The 21,144-nt window shown below is 33.3% G+C and overlaps 1 protein-coding gene and 1 non-coding gene across 5 annotated transcripts in view; both read right to left on the bottom strand.

The window, feature by feature from the left end:
- The window catches only part of KIAA0586 (KIAA0586 ortholog), a 104,751-nt gene that overhangs the window by 63,400 nt on the left and 20,207 nt on the right, over nucleotides 1–21,144 (bottom strand). For 3 of the 4 annotated variants that reach the window (XM_069464992.1, XM_069464993.1, XM_069464994.1), the window contains exons 8-19: nucleotides 20,871–21,038; nucleotides 19,989–20,112; nucleotides 15,563–15,671; nucleotides 14,084–14,304; nucleotides 13,596–13,668; nucleotides 12,078–12,305; nucleotides 10,908–11,082; nucleotides 7,977–8,171; nucleotides 6,232–6,419; nucleotides 3,752–3,862; nucleotides 2,216–2,296; nucleotides 3–193 (exon numbers count right to left, since the gene is read on the bottom strand). In XM_069464992.1, the coding sequence (XP_069321093.1) occupies nucleotides 3–193; nucleotides 2,216–2,296; nucleotides 3,752–3,862; nucleotides 6,232–6,419; nucleotides 7,977–8,171; nucleotides 10,908–11,082; nucleotides 12,078–12,305; nucleotides 13,596–13,668; nucleotides 14,084–14,304; nucleotides 15,563–15,671; nucleotides 19,989–20,112; nucleotides 20,871–21,038 (1,864 nt within the window). The remainder of the gene's footprint in view (nucleotides 1–2; nucleotides 194–2,215; nucleotides 2,297–3,751; nucleotides 3,863–6,231; nucleotides 6,420–7,976; nucleotides 8,172–10,907; nucleotides 11,083–12,077; nucleotides 12,306–13,595; nucleotides 13,669–14,083; nucleotides 14,305–15,562; nucleotides 15,672–19,988; nucleotides 20,113–20,870; nucleotides 21,039–21,144) is intronic. The other variant, XM_069464995.1, reaches the window with a different exon arrangement.
- LOC138381130 (U7 small nuclear RNA) lies at nucleotides 17,480–17,538 on the bottom strand. The gene has a single exon (XR_011233061.1). It is a non-coding gene; the product is annotated as a U7 small nuclear RNA (small nuclear RNA).

Genomic DNA, 21,144 nt, shown 5'->3' with positions numbered 1-21,144 from the left:
ACCACTGAATTAAGCTATTTTCCAATGTTTCTTTTCTCTCAATTACTTTATCCAGAATATCAGCAGTAGGATGAAAAGTAGAAGCAACTGGCGGAAATGGAGGACCATTATATTTTGTAGAAACAACTTTAACACTTCTGTTAAACTCCATGATTGGTTCAGAGTCTGGAATTTCATCACATTTTTCTTCTTCCTGATATTGTAAAAAACAAAACTATTATATTACGTATTTATTCATTTACTGAGTACCAACCATATGCAGAGAACTTAGCTAGGTGAATTAACCAAGACTTCTAAATGAACCAACAGCATTTCTAATTAGGTAGTATAATATTAATTATAATAAACATATTAGTCATACATGTCGCATTGAAGAAACCTTAATTACACAATCGGTTTGTCTTTTTAAAACTCAAAATTCATTTTATGCAGTCATAAAACAAATGAAAAAACTTAATTATTCCTGCATCAAACATTGTTAATACTTCCCTCTAGAAATTTATGGACTTAATTTATTATCATAAAAAAACTGATGCTTCCCAATATCATGTTTGTTTTTGCAGAACCTATATACATTTAATGATGCAGTTAGGTCATCTTACATATTATTTGTATCATCACATCATGATCAAGGGAGTTATTTCAGGCTGGGTGCAGTGGCTCATGCCTGTAATCCTAGTACTCTGGGAGACCGAGGCGGGTGGATGGCTCGAGGTCAGGAGTTCGAGACCAGCCTGAGCAAGAGTGAGACTCCATCTCTACTGAAAAATAGAAAGAAATTATCTGGCCAACTAAAATATATATAGAAAAAATTAGCCAGGCATGGTGGCGCATGCCTGTAGTCCCAGCGACTCGGGAGGCTGAGGCAGTAGGATCGCTTAAGTCCAGGAGTTTGAGGTTGCTGTGAGCTAGGCTGATGCCACAGCACTCTAACCCGGGCAACAGAGCGAGACTCTGTCTCAAAAAAATAAAAAAAATTAAAAAAAAGAGAGAGAGAGTTATTTCAGGAATTTGTAAATTTTTTATTATGAAAAATGTCATATCTATTTAAAAGTAAACAAAATAGTGCCCATGTGGTATATCTATTATACATAAATAACATGAATTTCATTTACCTGTTCCCCAGCCTCAATAATTATCAGCTCATGGTCAACCTTGTGTCATCTAGATTGTCCCCCATAATCCACTTTCCCCTTCATATATCATTTTGAAGAAAATCACAAACATTATATCATTTTATCTATAAATAATTCAATACATATCTCAAAAACAGTTTGGTCTCTTTAAATATTAAGTCAATATTATTTTATAATACCCTTAAAAATGAAGTCCACAACATATAAGTGGGGCAGAGCTAGGGTAGGAACCCTTGTCTTTGAACTCTAAATCTTTTGCTATTTCTGTAACTGTTTCTTTCACTTGTACACTGAATAAACAGTTATCAAATATTAGTATCTTTGCTAGGCATTAAGAATATAAAGATAAATAAGGTTCCTGCCTTCAAAATACTCATGTGGTGCTCACATGAGAAGACATGCTTGTGAGCAAATAACATTAACACATTGCATACCTCTCAATAATCTAAAATTAGATTTCATTTTGTGATTAACAAAACAGGTTTTAGCTCTGAAAGTGAAAGAGAAAACAAATGTCTTCTTTAAAGTCTATGAACATAATATTCAAGTAGTTTCTATGTTCAATGATCTTTTCTCCTGTCCTTTATATTTTACTTTCTCTTATTTTTTCTATTTTACTATTTCTATTATTTCCATAACTCTTCCTTCCATATGAAATCTTCCTTTGGATTTTAGACTCCTCACAACTTTTTTCTCAATATAAATTAACTGGTGACCTTGCCACTAATCCAGAAATCAAAAGAGATAAATGGAACAAAATGAAGAAAGGATAGATTGGAGGGAGGAAAGGCAAAGAAAATGGGAAGAAAGACGGAAGTAGGAAGCAGGAAAGAAAAGATCTAGGTAGGAAACAGTAGACAATCATTAAGTTTCATGGAGGCAGATAGGTGACGGATGAAATACAATACTGTAGCATAGAATAACAACTTTATAATTTTTTAAAATAAAAGTGTATTTGACTCAAAAGTAAAAGCAAGTTTCTCAAAGCACTGTAACATAATATCAGTAATGAAGACAGTCAACCACTCAGAAAAATACTGGTAGAAAAATAATTTCTCCTGGTTTGTAAGCTTTGTTACCTGTATGACATCAATTACTTCATCAAAGTTAGTTCCTGGAAACTTCACCTCTTCTTTATCTATCTTCATAATTTCTGGAGCCTAGGAAAGCATTTTCAGAAAGTTTTTGTTGTGCTTAATGTATTTTAAATTGATACATAATTTATCATATTTACACCTACAGCATAAGCTTATAATTATGTGGCCCTACTTTTCTATCTTAGTATCCTACTCAGAATCGATTTGATTAGTAAATGAAATCCAAGCTAGTCCCCAAGCCATTAGGTTGCCATTTTAATAGCTATAAAACATTAAATATCAATTTTTCTGGCCAGGACTCCATTAACAATGCAACTGAAGTCAACTGATCACAGATTGATATGATTTCTCTCCTAGAGTTAAGACAAAGAAAAGTGTATCTACACACATAAAAAGTGTTCCAGCCTGTGCAACATAGCAAGACTCTGTCTCTACAAAAAATTTTTAAAAAATTCGCCAGGCATGGTGGCACGCGCCTGTGGTCCCAGCTATTTGGGAGGCTGAGACAAGAGGATCGCTTGAGCCTAGGAGATGGAGGTTGCAGTGAGCTATGATGATGCCACTGCACTCTAGCCCAGGCAATAGAATGAGACCCTGTCTCCAAAAAAAAGGAAAGTGTTTATATGTATAGATACATATATAAATGTGTACATAAGTATACACATTTATGAACCCACAAAAGACAGATACAGAATCAAATAATTTAGAAAAGTAAACAAAATAGTCATTTTACAAAATTAACCTCTAGGCCTTACTGTCACTGAAATCTAGCCACAGAAAACCACAATAGCTTCTTACTGACATCAGAATGATACTCAATCCAAAATGTATTACTTGTTATAAGTTTCAATAAACTTCTGGTAAAAAAAAAATTACTGATGAAAAAATTAAATTAGGCACAAATGCCATTTAGGGTCAGTTCTATTTTATTGGTTGTAATCATAAGAGATTGCTGGTGTTCTTGCTTTCTTTCTCTTTAAAACTGTATCCTCCAATGACCAAAATTTGTTTACAATAGATGAATCCTGGTATAAGTTACAGTGCTAATTTGCTGTTTAGTAAAGCCATAACTTCATTATTCAGAAGCAAATACATACCAGGAAGAAATATCTAGTTTTGCATCATGTCAAAACAGCATGACAAAGTAACATGTCAAAATATGAACTGCAGTCGTCAACATAAAATTTGCATTCAGGAAATCTATCATTCCCATGTAAATCACACATTCTTCACCAAAGAGATAGAAATTCTTTCTTCAAATATGAAAGCATCACAACTTAAGTTACCAAAAGTTACACTAAGAATTATCACTTTCTGAAAATTTATAAATGTAAGGATCTAAAACAAACTTTCTTTTTCAAGTTCATAAAGAATTTGAGATTCATTTTGAATCTTTTCCTCAAAATCTAAATTATTACAATAGATTATGCTTATGATAGAAAACTGAATGGAATAACATTAGTTAAAATCTATAGTCACGTATTACTCAAAACAATATGATAAAATTCTGAAATATACCTGTATCCAGGTTTGCAGAGGAGGAAGAGATGCTTCTTTGGGACTAGGCAGAGGCGGGTCGACATCAGCACTTCCATTTGAAATGCTGTCAATATCTACACTGGGCAATACCTGAAACAGAACACAACATTCAGCTTTCTGTTTTTTACTCTGACTCAACTATTTATGTGTGTATGTATGTATATATATATATAAATATATAAAACAAAACATGACCTTTAAGTTTTTAGTGTGAAGCCACTGGATAACAAAGTTTTTGAATTATGAAAGCATATTTTACAACATATGGAAAATGAGGGGGGAAACATGCAAAATCCTACTATCTTTGCACTATTCTCTTTGTCTTTTACCATCCACTTATGTATGCATAGCTAAAATTTAAAATAATTTTCATTCCTGATTTTTCATTGTTCTTTGGTCATAAATACCTTATTATGCTTCTGTGTAGACTTCATAATTATATTTTTAATGACTACATAATATTTCAACAAGTATACATGCCTTATTTTTAATTATCTTCCTATTGATAAAATTTAGGATTTATTTCCAATTTTCCACTATCTTTTTATATATAGTACATATATAAAACATATTTATATCACTATAAAAAACTTCATATGTATAAAAGATTTTCTTCCTAAACTTTAAGTTATTTCATTATGCTAGATAGGCATATATTAACTTCTGGGGCCTCAATACATGAATAGTTAAGATTCTTGGTAATTACTGGCAAATTACAATCCAAACAACCTCTATTTACATCAATAAAAAACATAATTTATTCTAAGTTTTGAGGCCCTGGCTCAAAACTAGCATGAGTTAAATACAATTCACATGGCAGTTAATGTGTTAAAAATTAATCCTTTACTATCATCTTCTTTTCATACGTTCTTCCTGTATGTTGTTTTCCTTTTTATTTAGGATTTTTTTTTACATATGTAAGTTTTAGATTTTATAGATTCAAACCTGTATTTTCTATCATATCTAAGTTTTCTTCTCCCATATATAGATTTAGCTTGAGTTTTGATAAAAATTTCATATAATTATCTTCCAATTTTTCTATGTTTTTAAATTTTGTAACTATACTTTATTGCCTATTTGGAACTCATTTGCTATACAGTAGGAGCTGAGTCTAAAACTGATCTTTTTCCCACATTGCTAAATGAATTATAACATATTAATATATTATTTTACTTATAAGAATCCTATTTTCCACTGATTTATGAGGTCTCCATCATACTACATTCTTTCCAAATAACCAAAGCTATTTCTGATATACTCTGTTATACTGGACCAGTACCAAAACCCTTTAACTTTTCTAAACCCTTTTGTTCTTTTAGATATCAGAATGATCCTAAAGTTAAAAAAAAATCTCATGGTTATTGTTTGTTGTTAATTAGAATTTCCCCAGAATAATACATTAATTAGGGAAAAACTGACAACTTGAATATTTAGTCTTTGCATATAAAAATAAATTCTCTATACATTCATTGAAGTCTTTTTTTTAAATTTATTTTTAGAGACAGGGTTTTGCTCTGTCATCCAGGCTGAAGTGCAGTGGCTCAATCATAGCTCACTGTAACCTCAAACTCCTAGGCTCAAGCAATCCTCCCCTCTGAGCCTCCCAATTAGCTAGGACTACAGGCATGCCACCATGCCCTGCTAATTTTTTTTATTTTTTGTAGAGACGAGGTCTCACTATGTTGCCCAGGATGGTCTTAAACTGCTGGCCTCAAGCAATCCTCCCACCTCAGCCTCCCAAAGTGCTGGGATTACATATGCGAGCCACTGTACTTCTTACATATGATTGTGTAAAGTTTGAAGTATTAATGTTAATTATATAAGTCACACACATTAACTCTCTTTTAATTTAATTACAATACACTGTTCAATTGTTTCCTTTGGAATATCACTGAGTTACCTGGAATATCATTGAGTCATTGGCCTAGAAGAGTAGTTTAAATCATACAGAACAAGGATAGAGATACATCACATAAATATCACAGTTTTAAAAATGAAGGAGCCATGCCAGGCACAGTAGCTTGCACCTGTTATCCCAGCTACTTGGGAGGCTGAGGCAGGAGGATAACTAGAGACCAACAGTTCAAGACCATCCTGGGCAATATAGCAAGACCCCATCCCTAAAAAAGATTTTTTTTTAAATTAACTGGGCATGGAGGCATGCACCTGCAGTTCTAGCTACTTAAGAAGCTGAGGTGGGAGTATCGCTTTGAGCCCAGGAGTTTAAGGCTGCGGTGAGCTATGACCATAACACTGCATTCCAAACTGGGTGAGTGAGCCCCTGTCTCTAAAAAAATAAATAAATAAATTTAAAAAAATTAAAAATAAATTTTAAAAATAAAGGAGCCATGATGAAAGCAATGTTTTCATGAAGCAATGTAATGAATTTTAAGTACTAATGTTAAGCAAAAAAAAATTTTTGTTTCCTTAAAATTTTCTTCTCATTCACCTTGGCTTACCTGTACAGTAAGCTGAGGAGGATCCTTTTTTTCTGACTTCATTTCTACAACTGCTATGTTAGGTTTCTTTACTCCACTTTCTATTTTTCGAGATGATGGAGGAATAGAAGTAGTCACAGTTACAGGGTGTGGCTTGTTTATAATTACTCCAGCAGGAGGCATGGAATCACTATTACTTTGGGTTTGTCCTAAGAAGTTTAGGAAAGAAAACAAGTCAACTAGCTCAGAAATAAAGGAAAAATCTAATAGACCACCTGAATCTTTGTGGTTGTATTCTCATATGAAAGGAAAGCACTGACAATCACCTCTCTTTCCATCATCACCACTGTCAACATAATCACCATACATTAGGCACTTTTATGTACTAAATACTTGATATACATTATCTAGTTTCATCCTCAAAATAAAGGCTATGAGGTACTAATATTATCCACATGTTAAAACATGTCAAAAACTTTCACTTTAAAAGTCCCACTTGTTTTCTACATTTCAAAGTAAAAAGGAGGGCCAGGTGAAGTGTCTCATGCCTGTAATCCCAGCACTTTGGGAGGCTGAGGCAGGAGGATCACTTGACGTCAGGAGCTTGAGACCAGCCTGGCCAACATAGTGAGACCCTGTCTCCACAAAAAGTTAAAAAATTAGCCACGTGTGGTGGCACACATTTGTAATTTCAGCTACGGGGGAGGCTGAGGCAGGAGGTTCGCTTGAGCCCAGGAGTTCAAGGCTGCAGTGAGCTATGATTACACCACTGCACTCCAGCCTGAGCAACAAAGCGAGACTCCATCTCTAAAATAAAAAAAGAAAAAAAACAAAGTAAAAAGGAGAGTACACTATACTCACTAAAAGTACAGACTAAATAATAAGCCAGACTGCATAGGTTTGAACCCTAGCTCTACTCCAGCTGTGTGGCCTTGCACAAATTAACCTCTTTGTGTCTCAGTTTTTTAATCTATAAAATTAGTTTATTACCATGTGCTTTATAGGATAGATTAAATAAGTGAATATATGTAAAGTGTTTAGAACTGTACCTGGTACTACGGTAAGGACTTTAAAAGTGTTAGCTATCATATTACTAGAAGGCACGTTCGAACAGACATGGCAGCTACCATGTTGACATGACATTAACTCAAAATATTCAAAATGAAAAATTCTCTTATGTTAAAAAATATTCATATTTAAATAATTCATCAAAATCAAGGAAGAATAGCAATGACATTACAAGGAAAAAAGGAGCTAATTAGATTTGAAAAGCTGATGTGAGGGCAAAAACAATTTGTTCCATTTTTAACATGATGACTCTGAGAGACCTCAAGTAAGTAAATAAACAACTATTAGCTTAGGATACACAACCACACAACTTTTACTTATCATAGCCTGGTGCAAAATTACATAAAGGTATTTAAAGTACTTCCCCTAAGACATGACAATATTAACAAGCCAATCAAACCTCTTGGATTCTTATTATGAATGTCTGTGATATGTCTAAAGATTTTTTAAATTCTCATTTCATCTATAACATTGTACTATAAAGTATCAAAGGAATGTTTCCTGTGGGTGAAACGACATCAGAAATCCATCATTTTAGGGATTGCTATTACACAGCTAAGATATAATCTGAGGCCTTCCCTACAAATATAAACACAGAAAGGAAAAGGTAGGTGACTATCGTGTGAGTACCATTTTGTAAGTTCTGCTACTGCTGATAAGAATTTAAAATTCACTCCACATATTTTGTTGGTTTTTACCTAAGAGAATTGCCATAGGAATTAGATGACCTTCTAGTGTGCCTGAGAAGGTAGGCATTTCTCTGCTTGGGCTGAACAAATACTGCTGATCACCATGAGGTAGTGTAGTAACGGAATGCTTCATTTTAGAATCCATCTTCATAGGTTTTGCTGCATAAAAGTCAGTTTGTGTTCTTATCGACTTCAATTTAGTGCCTGCAAAAATCATTAATGGCAGAGAATTTAAAATATTGTTTGCATTACCTATCATCCAGCCATCTAAAAATAGAGCAACTCTTCTTCACAGAAGGATCTCATTCTATGTAATAATGTTACAGAGCCCCAAAACAGAAGTAACATATAGACCAGAGTGGTCTCAGTTGTACCTTTCCTGTTGTATAATGAAAGCAGCCATGAACAATACATAAATGAATGAGCATGACTAGGTTCAAATTAAACATTATTCACAAAACAGACAGCTCACCTGTAGGCCATAGTTTGCTAGCCACTGAATAGGTGTACAACTAGTATAGCTACAATGACAAAATAAATACAATGACTAGAAAAAAAAGTTGAATAAAGATTTTGAAGAATATTCAGATAGTATGTTTGAGCTCATTAAATTTTTTCCCACAGGTACAAAAAGTTAATGATTAATTGGATTTTTTCATTTTCTCATTACACCTTTACACATAATTCTGAATAAGCAGCCTTTATGCTTTGAAATTATGTACAGATAACCTAATTCTATACTTACTTAAACCTTACAGAAGTTAATATCATTATATAGTAGTCCCTCCTTATCCATGGTTTTGCTTTCCCCAGTCTCAGTAACCTGCAGTCAACCATGGTCGGAAAATATTACATGGAAAATTCCAGAAATAAATAATTCATAAGTTTTAAATTGTGCATAGTTCTGGGTAGCATGATGAAACCTCACACCATCCCATTTGTCATGGTCAGGATGTGAGTGAGTCATCCTTTTGTCCAGCGTATCCACATTGTATACATTACCTGCCCATTAGTCACTTAGTACCCATCTCGGTTATCAAATTGAAAAAACATAGTATACATAGGGTTTGGTATTATCCAGTTTCAGGTATACCTGGGGGTCTTACAATGTATCCCCCACAGATAAGGGGGATTACTGTACATTTTTCATACCCTTATGAAGTAGATATATATATAATTATATCCTAAATATTAAAAAATTAAAAATTTGATTATATGTCTCCTGTCTTTTTGGAGACGAGGATAAATTTCTATGGAATTCAAGAAAAGTGAAGAAAAGAAAAAAGTAAAAGTGCAAAGGAAAAGAGACTAAAATATTTTCCAAATAATTTCCTGACATTACATTTTACTTTTAACATGTGGATGTTTTTCTGTACCTGGACTTTATTAAATATAGTTTCCTTCTGTTTATGATTCTAAAAAGAAAAATTTAGTACCCTATCTATATTTTTCATCCTGTTCTCTGATATTCATTCATTCTATTGAATGAATATTTTTCTTGAGTATTTATTTAAAATATATTTGTTCAGCATTTACGTGTTAGGCATTGTTCCAAACACAAGAAATACAGAGGTGAATAAATCAACTGTACTGATGGAGCTTACAGTCTAGTAAGGACAAATGAACAAAATAAATCATAAAGCAAATAAACAAAAATATAATAGGTAGTGAAAAATGCTATGAAAAACAATAAGGCAGGGCAAGGAGATAGAGAGGGACAAGAGAGAATAATTCCTTGGATAGAATAGTCAAGGTAGACTTCTCTGAGGAGCTAATATCTACAAGCAGAGACTGAAAGAACTGTGTGAGCCATGCAAGTATCTGAAGGAAAAGCTCTCCAGACAGAGGAAACAGGCAGGTACCGAGGCCCTAGGATAAGCATAAGTCCACAGGCTCTCAATCATTTCTAGCATTAAAAGGATTAATGAATCAAGTTATTTTTGGATTTGAAAGTATTTTAAAACCTCAAATGATTTTTTGCAAAGGCTTTCAAAACCCCAAATATAAGTTAATAGCAAAGCTCTAGTAAATAAGAGGAAACATTAGGGTAAATATCACCCATAAGCTACATGCTTTGCTAAAATAACTGGCTAAAATAACATCAGTAAAATGTCTTTTTTTAATTTTAAAATTTATTTTATTTTTAATTATTGTGGGTACATAATAGTTGTATAACATTAGTAAAATTTCTATATAACCTGATACCGTATATGATCACCTAACTTTTAGAAAAGAAAGGGAACTAAAGCAACTGACACAGCTCCAACTTCTGGAAAAGGATAAGAAAGGAAAATGGGTTCGGGTCTGCTACTTATCATCAAAGAAGCTTACTGACTACTAAAGTACAAGCTGAGAAACTTTAAAATGTAACCAAAGTCAACAGACTCAATATTTAACTAACAGTTATATTTAAATATACAGTACCAGTGAAATGGCAGATGTGAGTAAAAACATGCAGTGATAAATAAAGATGTTTTTAGTTGTATACAAAAGCAACAAAAAAAGTTTTCAACTTTGCTACCTAAGGCTCTTTGAGAACAAATAAAACTGCAAAAGTGCCCATAAACCCTTTTACAATAATAAATAGCATATGGCTGATCTTTCTGTTCATAAGAACATAATGGACCACGGTCTTCAAGGAAATGTCTACTTTCCCTATATTATATTTACATTGTTTAAGATTCATCATTTCCTAAATAAAAATTTTACAATGGTTTATCTGAAGATACCACCTAACCCTACATTTCTTCCCACTTATTCCTATCTTGTGCCTGATCTATTTCTTCCTACCTCTCCTAGAAGGAATTATTTTTCTATCTCTAAGCATTATATAATTTGGACTGTATTTATAATAAATAAAAAGCAAACAAAAGGAAACTTTACATATTAAATTGATACTATTAAAACATTAGGTTAAACACAAAAAACGAGATTCTTTACCTTTAACTTGCTCTATTACTTTTGGTCTCAGTGGTTTGGATTTAGGAGATGGAGAATTAAATCTGAGATATGGTCCTTTTTTAAGAGTGCTGCGGTGACCCTGATAAACTGGTTTTCCATAAACTTGTAACATATAATCTTCATCTTGTATCACCGTGGTTGCTTTCAAAAGCCCCTATGTATACAAAGTTATTCAACTCACCATAAAAATAGTTATCAAAAACTTTTCTCATTTTTCTAAAGCCTCTTTTTACTAGCGTAAGTACTATAATAAGAATGATCAGCTCAGAAAAGTCCTCTATTTCAGACAGGCCTTAATTCTGGATATGAGTTTAAAAACATGAAATTTATTTTGACTAAATCCAAATTTGCCAAAAAAATAAATAAATACATAAAAAAATAAAAAGCATGAAATTTAAATATAACAATTATCCACCTAAGAAACATGAAGCTTCTCACATTACTAAGTTTCAGTACCAAAAAGCAATATTTAAACACATTTTATATGTTTATTATGTTTCAGTACAATAAAAATATAATAATTCTAGCCTTTAGATGACTTTACACATTTGTGATCCTACCTTCAACCACAATCTACATGCCACAGAAAGGCAGCATTTATTGAGCATCTACTGAGAGTGCCAAGCATTGAACTAGATGCTTTACTAATCTGCTCAACAATCCATATTTGGCATTAAGAAAGTTGTAGCCTAGTTAGAGCAATCAAAAAAATTCCCTCCATAGCATCTAGTACCCATGCCTTATATTCACTAGGCACTAAACATATATTTGTTAAACTGAAAAATAAACAAAAATATATATACACACATATATACACATACAAGGATGAAACACAATTTTAATTACCATGAACTAGGAGAATCCAGTTTTTGGACTAGAGGGTCTCTAGATATACCTGCTATAACTGTAATACTATGATGCTAGGTATGAGATCACAGAAGGAAGAAACTATTAATAAATATTTTTTGTGCAGTGGTTTTCACATTATGCATCCAAAACCCTAAATATCAATAGTGTAAAGATAGTTTACATTTGTATAGTCCTTCATAGTTTTAAAACATCTTCACATTCACTTCATTATTTATATCTTAAAGGAAATGACCAATTATAATGCAACATTTATGTCATAAAACCAGATTAGAATCTTACCTCTCTCTTCCCTTTCTGTAAACTTGAAGCAGGCATGCTCCTCATAGGTAGATTTCTAAAATGCTCTTCTATTTGTTTTTGAGAACATTTTCCTGGAATTACAGATTTCTTTACAGTTTTGTCTTGTGTGTTTGTTTTAAGGTCTTTACTCATATTTTGAGTTTTCTTGGTCCTTTGATTCTTCTGATCAAATCTCTTTTGTTCATAATCTTTTCTTGACAGTTCATCCTTAACATAACCAAAGTTAAAATTATGTAAAATCTATCCAAATAATAATGCTTTCACATCAGAAAGTATTGGAATTTATTTTTTGCTGTCATATAAATACAGGTTAGCCATTTCAAATGTTCTAAAAATAAAGGATATTGGCTTACATATAAATAAAAATTCTCTGGAAGAATAAATAAAAAACTCAGAAGACTGGTATCTTCTGGAGCAGGGAGAGTGAGAAATAGTAGAAGAGGTACAGGGATAGGAAGGCAACATTCTGTTACAAATCTTTTTATACATTTTGATGTTTTAACCATATGAATTTAGTAACAGTTTAAATTTTAAATTTAAAAAATAAGTTTCCAAAAAAGAAAATATTTGTAGTAAAACTCTGAGATAAGTATTTATGAATTAAAATTACTTAAAGGTTTAAACAAACATATTTTACATGGAATTCATAGTAATAGAGTGACATATATGGCCAATTGGCTGCAAAGCCAAAACTAGACTCCAAATCTTCTGACACTTAGTTCACTTTTTTCTGGTGCATGGTACAGTGGCCAAGATAAATTCTCCATAACTTCATTAGAGAGATATATTTAAACAACAAAGATTAAAAAATATATTTCTGTGTTTATTGCTGTGAAATAGAACTGATACTTCACCTTGCTATCATTGTGAGTAGCATATAAACATATCAGGAAAAAAGCATTTTGTACCCCAAGATAAAATAATGGGATACCCTGTTGAGTTCTGCTTCCTCAAATACATAAAACGTTAAGAATTTCCTTAGGATTACTGACCCCTAATAAAAACAACTCCCAGACTTTTGCAATGCTGATGTCTGAAGATGTACCATGACTTCTGTGGATGTGAAAAAGAGGCTGTTTTTCCATCTGGAACTGACTTCTGCAAACTTAGTAACCTTGGAAATCTAGTGGGTTTTTTTCCCTTTAAATAACTTTACTATTTTTACTTTGGCAAGCCAATGCTTCTAAATCTGTGGTCTTGAAACATCCTTGCAAGTTTAATTCTTTTCTTTTCTAAATGCTTTTGTTAAATATTCTTTCAAATTATTTATATTTTATTGTCCAACAATTTGCCAAATAAGAGCCATGATGTAATTTATGAAATAAAGTACTTATTAAATAAAACCAAACTTAATATAAAGAGTGACAGAGTAAAATTAAGAATTATAAGTGGACTTTTATATAAGAAGTATTTTGAGAAAAAGTGTGATAGTTATAAATAGGAATCAACATTATTTTCCGAGAATTCACTTAATTTTCAGTTTTTCCCAAGACATACCTGAATTTCTGCAGAGATAGTTTTAATCCACTCATCTACTGTCTTTTTGATCCTAATCTTCTCTGACATCTCTCTACAAAAGAGAGACAGAAATTGTCTTAAATTAGTACTAATGTCCTGAGAACAGGACCTGGATCAGATTTAATTCTTCTCTAGTTTTTAATCTACTGTTTAGCCCTATATCCTTCATCTGAAAAGGAAAAACCAATGGTATTAGTTTTCATCAAATGTTTGAAGGATAAATGTTTGAAAAGCACATGTAGACCCCAGAAGATAGATACCAAAGAATGAAAAAATCAAAAGGAAAATTTCTATCAGTAAAAAGTAGTACCACCACGTATATATCCAAATTCTAACTTTAAAATAAGTTCTACATCTTCAAAGGCAATAAAGAAGATTTTCTAAATTTTAAAATACATTGAGCAAAGTGTAGGGCTTAGGAAAAAAATTAAGTAGAACTGGCAGTTTCATAAATAATCTTGTCTTACCTGTTGGTAGATAAAGCATTGATAAATGAGTACATTGCGGCTCCATCCTTTGCACGAATAATAGCTTCCAGGTTTTCCTCAAGTACTTTTTTATTGTTTTGTACTCTTCTCAAAATCTTCTCAGCATCTTTCAACACAGATCTTGTCGTATGAGTTGTCTGAAGCTTAACATAATTCTGAGGAAAATAAGCAAGCTTTAACATAATCAGAGATTCTTTTGGCTTAAAAGAAAAAAGGCAAAGAAGTTACTATGTAAACCTCACTTTGATTATTTTAATCCAAACAAGAGCTATTACTATTGGCCATACGCTATGCCAATAAGTCTAAGGACTCAATTTGCCAAACTGAAGAGTTACAAAAGAATACTTGGCAATTAAGGGATTTTTTCCATTTAGAAGTACAACCTCTATGGAAAGTAGTATGAAGATAACTCAAAGAACTAAAAGTAGAACTTCCATTTGATCCAGCAATACCACTACTGGTTATCTACCCAAAGGAAAAAAAGACATTCTATAAAAAAGACATCTGCACTCAAATGTTTATAGCAGCACAATTCACAATTGCAAAGATGTGGAAAAAACCCAAATGCCCATCAATACATGAGTGATTAACAAAATGTGGTATATGTATACCATGGAGTACCACTCAGCCATAAAAGATGACGAACTACCTATTATATTATCCTGGATGGAGCTGGGGCCCATTCTTCTAAGTAAAGTTTCACAAGAATGGAAAAACGAGCACCACATATACTCACCATTAAATTGGTACTAATTGATCAACACCAATGTGCAAATGGGGAGTAACATTCATAGGGTGTCAGGCAGGGCAGGTGGGAGGGGGAAGGAGAGGGGAAGGGATGGGTAAATCCACACTGAACGAACAGATGCGGTGTATGCTGTCTAGGGGATGGGCACACTTGTCAGGCAGTGCAAAGGCAATTTATGTAACCAAAGTGTTTGTACCCCTGTAATACTCTGAAATAAAAAATAAATAAATAACTTAAAAAATTAAAATTAAAAAAAGGAGTATTAATATGAGTGTTAAATAAAATAGAGATGAGAAACCCATAGCAGTGCTAGAATGGCCAATGGCCAATAAAAGCTCTATCTGTTGAAGAAAGCTAAAACAAAGTAAGAGCAGGATGGTTCTAGGTATTCTAGGTATGTATGGCAGGCATTGTGGATTGGATAAAGAGGGCCATCCACAGGTCTCTTTCCCCATTCCCTCCTCTCCAACAGAAGCTGGAAAGCCAGAGATGGCCACAAGGCTCAGTCCTGGCCAAGGAGTGATAAGATAAGCAGAAACACTTGGTGAGGGCTTCTGGAGAAGTTTTGTAAAGGGAACAGACTTGACTAACATGTCTTTTTCAGTGCTTTATGTTCATCCTTTCTCCTAATTTCTATCTTTATAACTTTTTTATTCCTTCATAATTTTTACCCTTACTAATCATCAATTTTAACATCATTCCCACTTTACCTGAACCATGCCATTTATTTCTTTCTCCTTTTGGCCAACATCATGAAGAACATCATGGGACTTCTGCGTAGTCACTTTAGCTGTTCCTAGCTCTTCATGGGAAGGAAATCTTTGAGAAGATAGAGTTTCAGTGCTATAGAAGATTAGAAAAGAAGTTTCCTAAATTGCTGTAAATTCAATAAACATTTGATAACACAAATTTTTGATATAGTCTTAGTTATATATTACTGAATGGTATCCTATTAAAATGTACCATGGAATTTATCAGTTATGTGATTAAACATACGAAACACAGAATGTCACAAGAGACAAAATTAATCTAACCAGAAAGTTTAGGCATAGCAGGCAAAGAGCAGAAAAAGGTTTTGCTTTCAAGAAACTAACATTCAGAAGCACTTCCAGGTTGGTGGAGTAAGAGTGCTCCTCCATAAGAACACAAGAACACTAGCAAACTTACTTCATCAAAATCAAATTTTTCAGAACTCTGGAAATTAAAGAAAGGATTGCAATAATTCGAAGAACACTTATTCAGCAAAAATGACTGGCTTTGAGTAAGAACAGCAAGCTTGAAGGAAGTTTTTTTAACTTGCCACATTCTCAGGACCCTTTCCCAACTCTGTGGTAGCACTGAAAACCAAGAGCCTCATAACGACTAAAAAGAGTACAGTGGTTTGGAACAAAATGGACAAAAGTCTCATTCATAAGGTTTGTCTTTATTTGACCTGACTCAGAGCTAGATCAGTGAGAAACACTATCCCAAGGGCATTTTTCAAAAATAGTGACAATTGTTTAACATCTCAGCTTCCCAAGGTGTTGATACTAGTTGAGGCAAACAAAGCTGTAGCCAACAAATTTTTAAAATCTGGGGAATGAGATTTTAAAATATGCTCCAACATATTCCTGGGAATCTGGAAGGTCATATGCATATACAAGCCAGTGTGAACGCCCAGGAAAGAACTGAGAAAGTCCTAATCTCTCACATCTGGCTCTGTGCAAGTAGGAAGTGCAGGCTAAGACAGATTTATAAACTGTCAGAGCACTGGAGGCATGCCCTAACATGTACACATACACACACACACACACACACACACACACACACAGAGCCCCTTGGCAAAAAGAAGGAGACTTAGTAGTTAGTTAAGGAAATCTCTCTCCAATCATTAGCACACTAAGCTAACAAAATAAGAGACTTCCATGGATACACATGACAAAAAATATAGACTTTACAGAATTAGTCCAGAAAAGTCACTAACGAACAGCAACAACGACAACCAGCAACAATGACAAACTCTGGGAGGCTGAAGAATCTGATTTCCAGAGTTGCTGCATTGTATAATTTAGTTATTTTTAAAAATATTTTTTTCAGAGACAGGATCTTGCTTTGTTGCCCAGGCTGACGTGCAGTGGAGCAATCATAGCTCACTGCAACCTCGAACTCCTGGGCTGAAGCAATACTCCTGCCTCAGCCTCCTGAGTAGCTGGGACTACAGGTGTGTGCCACCATGTCCAGCTAATTTTTTTTCTTTAATTTTTTCTAAAGATAGGGTCTTGCTGTGTTGTCCAGGCTGGTCTCAAATTCTTAGCCTCAAGCTATCCTCCCACCTCAGCCTCCCAAAGTGCTGGGATTACAGGCATGAGCCACTGTACCTGGTCACCACATTGTATTATTTTAAATGTCCAGTTTTCAACAAAAAATTATAAGACACATAAAGAAATAGGTAAGTACAGCCCAAACAGGAAAAGGCACAGTCAAAAGAAGCTGTCTTTGAGGAATGCCAGATAAGCAAAGCCTATAAATTGGCTATTACTGAGGGAAACTAGTTCAAAAAGCTAAAGGAAAGTATATGAAATCTTGCCAAATACAGAAGGATCAATAAAGAAATAGAAATTATTCTTTTTTTTTTTTTATTATAGCATGGGGGGTTTCTGTTGAAAACCAGAAAACCTGCTAGATAAATTCTAAAAGAGTAGTGCTAAGAGATATGAATTATTTTTTTAAAAACCACATATATAAATAGAAATTCTTAAGTTGAAAAATATAATAATTTAAATGTATAATTCATTAGAGTAGCTCAACACCATATTTGAGATGGCAGAAGAAAAAAATCAGTGAATTTGAAGATAGGTTAATTATGATTATCTAGTCTAGAAAAAAGAATAAAGAAAAATTAACATAGCCTTAGAGACCTGTGAGACACCATCAAGTACATCAATATACAACTTTTCATCAGAAACCATAGAGTCCAGAAGGCAGTGAGATGACACATTCAAAGTGATGAAAGAAAAAAAGTGTCAACCACAACTTCTACGTTTAGCAAAAGTACCTTCAAAAGTGAAGAAGAGGCCGGGCGCAGTGGCTCACGCCTGTAATCCTAGCACTCTGGGAGGCCGAGGTGGGCGGATTGTTTGAGCTCAGGAGTTCGAGACCAGCCTGAGCAAGAGCGAGACCCCATCTCTACTAAAAATAGAAAGAAATTATATGGACAGCTAAAAATATATATAGAAAAAATTAGCCGGGCATAGTGGTGCATGCCTGTAGTCCCAGCTACTCGGGAGGCTGAGGCAGGAGGATCGCTTGAGCCCAGGAGTTTGAGGTTGCTGTGAGCTAGGCTGACGCCACGGCACTCACTCTAGCCCGGGCAACAGAGTGAGACTCTGTCTCAAAAAAAAAAAAAAAAAAAAAAAAAAAGTGAAGAAGAGGACAACAGAGGTGTGCATGCAGAAAGGAGGATCACGTGAAGAGACAGCAAGAGGGTGGCCATCCCCAAACCAAGAGAAGCCTCAAAAGAAACTAACCCTACCAGCACCTTGATCTTGGACTTTCAGCTTTCACAACTATGAGAAAATAAATTTCTGCTTAAACAAACAAACAAAAAAGTGAAGGAGAAATGAAGACATTCCCAAACAAACAAAAACTGAGAGAATTCATTGCTACCAGACCTACCCTACAAGAAATACTAAAGAGAGTCCTTCAGGGTAGAATAAAAGGACCCTAGACTCTAACTTGAATCCATTATAAAGAAATAAAGATTACTGATAAAGATGAACTATACACGTAAATATAAAAGAGAGTAGATGTATTTTTTGTTTGTATCTTTTTCTCCTGATTTAAAAGACAGATGGCATGAAATAATAATTATCAAGCTATACCGATGGGCTTATGATGTATAAAGATTTAATTTATATGACAATAATAGCAAAAAGGGGGAGGGAATGGAGCTTTACTGGAGCAAAGTTTTAGAATACTATTGAAATTAAACCAGTATTAATCTGAATTAGCTTGTTTTAAATTAATGTTAATTGGAATCTCTAGGGCAACCAGTAAGAAAATAACTCAAAAAATGTAGTAAAGGAAACAATGAAAGAATTAAAATGGTACAACTAGAAAATATTTAATACAAAAGAAGGCACTAATGGAAAAATAATGAAATAAAAAGATGTAAGACATATAGAAAATATAACATGGCAGACATAAATCCTACCTTATCAGTAATTACATTAAATGTAAATAGATTAAAGTTATACAATGTTTCCACATAAAATTCCTCAAAATGTGGTTCTTTTAGGTTTTATTACTATAGTTTTCAGGATATTGAAGATAAATATAATTATCATAGCCTAGACTTATTTGATTTTTAAAAAACTTACTATGCAAACTTTCAAATATATACAAAAGTAGAGAGAATACTATAATTAACCTCTCTTTTTTTTTTTTTTTTCTTTTGAGACAGAGTCTCACTCTGTTGCCCAGGCTAGAGTGAGTGCCGTGGCGTCAGCCTAGCTCACAGCAACCTCAAACTCCTGAGCTCAAGCGATCCTCCTGTCTCAGCCTCCCGAGTAGCTGGGACTACAGGCATGCACCACCATGCCCGGCTAATTTTTTCTATATATATTTTTAGCTGTCCATATAATTTCTTTCTATTTTTAGTAGAGGTGGGGTCTCATTCTTGCTCAGGCTGGTCTCGAACTCCTGAGCTCAAATGATCCGCCCACCTCGGCCTCCCAGAGTGCTAGGATTACAGGCGTGAGCCACCGCGCCCGGCCTATAATTAACCTCTCTATATCCATTATTTAACTAAAACATTCATTAAGTCATGGCTATCCTCATTTTATCTATACTCCCTACCTACTTTCCCCCTACCCTACTCTGGATTATTTTTGAAGAAAATCCTAGATACCATTTCATCAGAAATGAATAATCTTCACTTATTAGAAATTGATAATCTACATTTCTAAAAAATGAGATATTCGTTTCATAACTATATTCTAGAAAAAGGAAAAGATATATTAGCATCAGAAAATAGAAATTAAATCTAAGACAATTTTAAAAAGCAATGCTATAATTTATTAAAATACATAAAGAAATTTGAAAAGTCTGAACAAAGCTCTTTTCAGTCTAGCTTTCATTCCAATGTCTTGTTTTTACCTGTCTCTTTTCTCAGGATTCCATCCTGTTTTTGACCCGGTTAGGGAAGTGTTATCAGACAATTCACTTTTTCTTGTCAAAGAATCATTGTTATTCAAAATTTGTTCCAATAATCTTACATTTCCTACAACAGAAGAAGTACAGTATCATTTTCCAAATATTAATTCATTTATGTTTTAAAGAAAATTTTACATATATTTGTAATCTGGCCTAAATTAGCTTCTTAGGATGACTATCTACTCAATTCACTCTACAATGCAGGCTATAAATACATTCAGCAAATAATACTAAATATTTATACCTCATAAAAACTATACTGTTAAAGTTTAAATTATACAGGTAAAAGTCTAAATTTATTTCCATCGCAGAAAAAAGGAATTTGAATGAGAAGCATCATCATCACAAGCCCAGTAAAATGGACTATTTTTATAAATTTATAGAGATTTACCTGTGTCTTCACAAAAATTGGATCTTTCCTTTAGCCTTGTTTTTAGTGAGACTATATGATAATTTTGTGAGATTAATTATTAATGAATAAAGTGATTATTTTATTAATAATTAATGGAATTATTGATAATTTTATTAACAAACTTATTGTGTTCATTAATAAAATTGTTCATTAAAAGTTTAAGTAATAACCAATAGGAGATAATCAGAAAAAGTGTAAATGTATACCTTCAACTCCTTTTACAGAGAATCCAAGGAAGCTTGATTTGCCCAGTAGGTATCATTTAATGAAAAATATTAAAAACAGAGACCCCATTTTAGTTACTACTAGGCACACAGAGAATTATAAACCATGAATGAGAAAATCTCATGACAATTTCCTAATTTGAGATAGGTCTAGTAAAAGGCGGGTACTAATTATAATTGCCTTATTACCTCTATGACCTGACATTTCCATATTTTCTTTTTCTTCCATAGGATTTTCTCTCTTTGATAGTTCATCATCCCTTGAAACAGGTACAGGAGCAAACCTGCGAGGTGCCGGCGTCTCCAAAGGAGATTTTTGTTTATCAAAACCCGTATCTTCAACTTCTCTTAAAGGTGCTTTAATAGAAAATTTAAAAAATAATTAATTTACTTTTTAAAAAATTTTAAATTATAGGGCATTACTCTTCCACTTACTTTAAAAATAAAACCAAAGTTATAAAGG

Source organism: Eulemur rufifrons, chromosome 2 (assembly GCF_041146395.1).
Source record: "Eulemur rufifrons isolate Redbay chromosome 2, OSU_ERuf_1, whole genome shotgun sequence".
Taxonomy (NCBI): Eukaryota; Metazoa; Chordata; class Mammalia; order Primates; family Lemuridae; genus Eulemur; species Eulemur rufifrons.
This window is presented reverse-complemented; position numbering and strand designations above follow the sequence as displayed.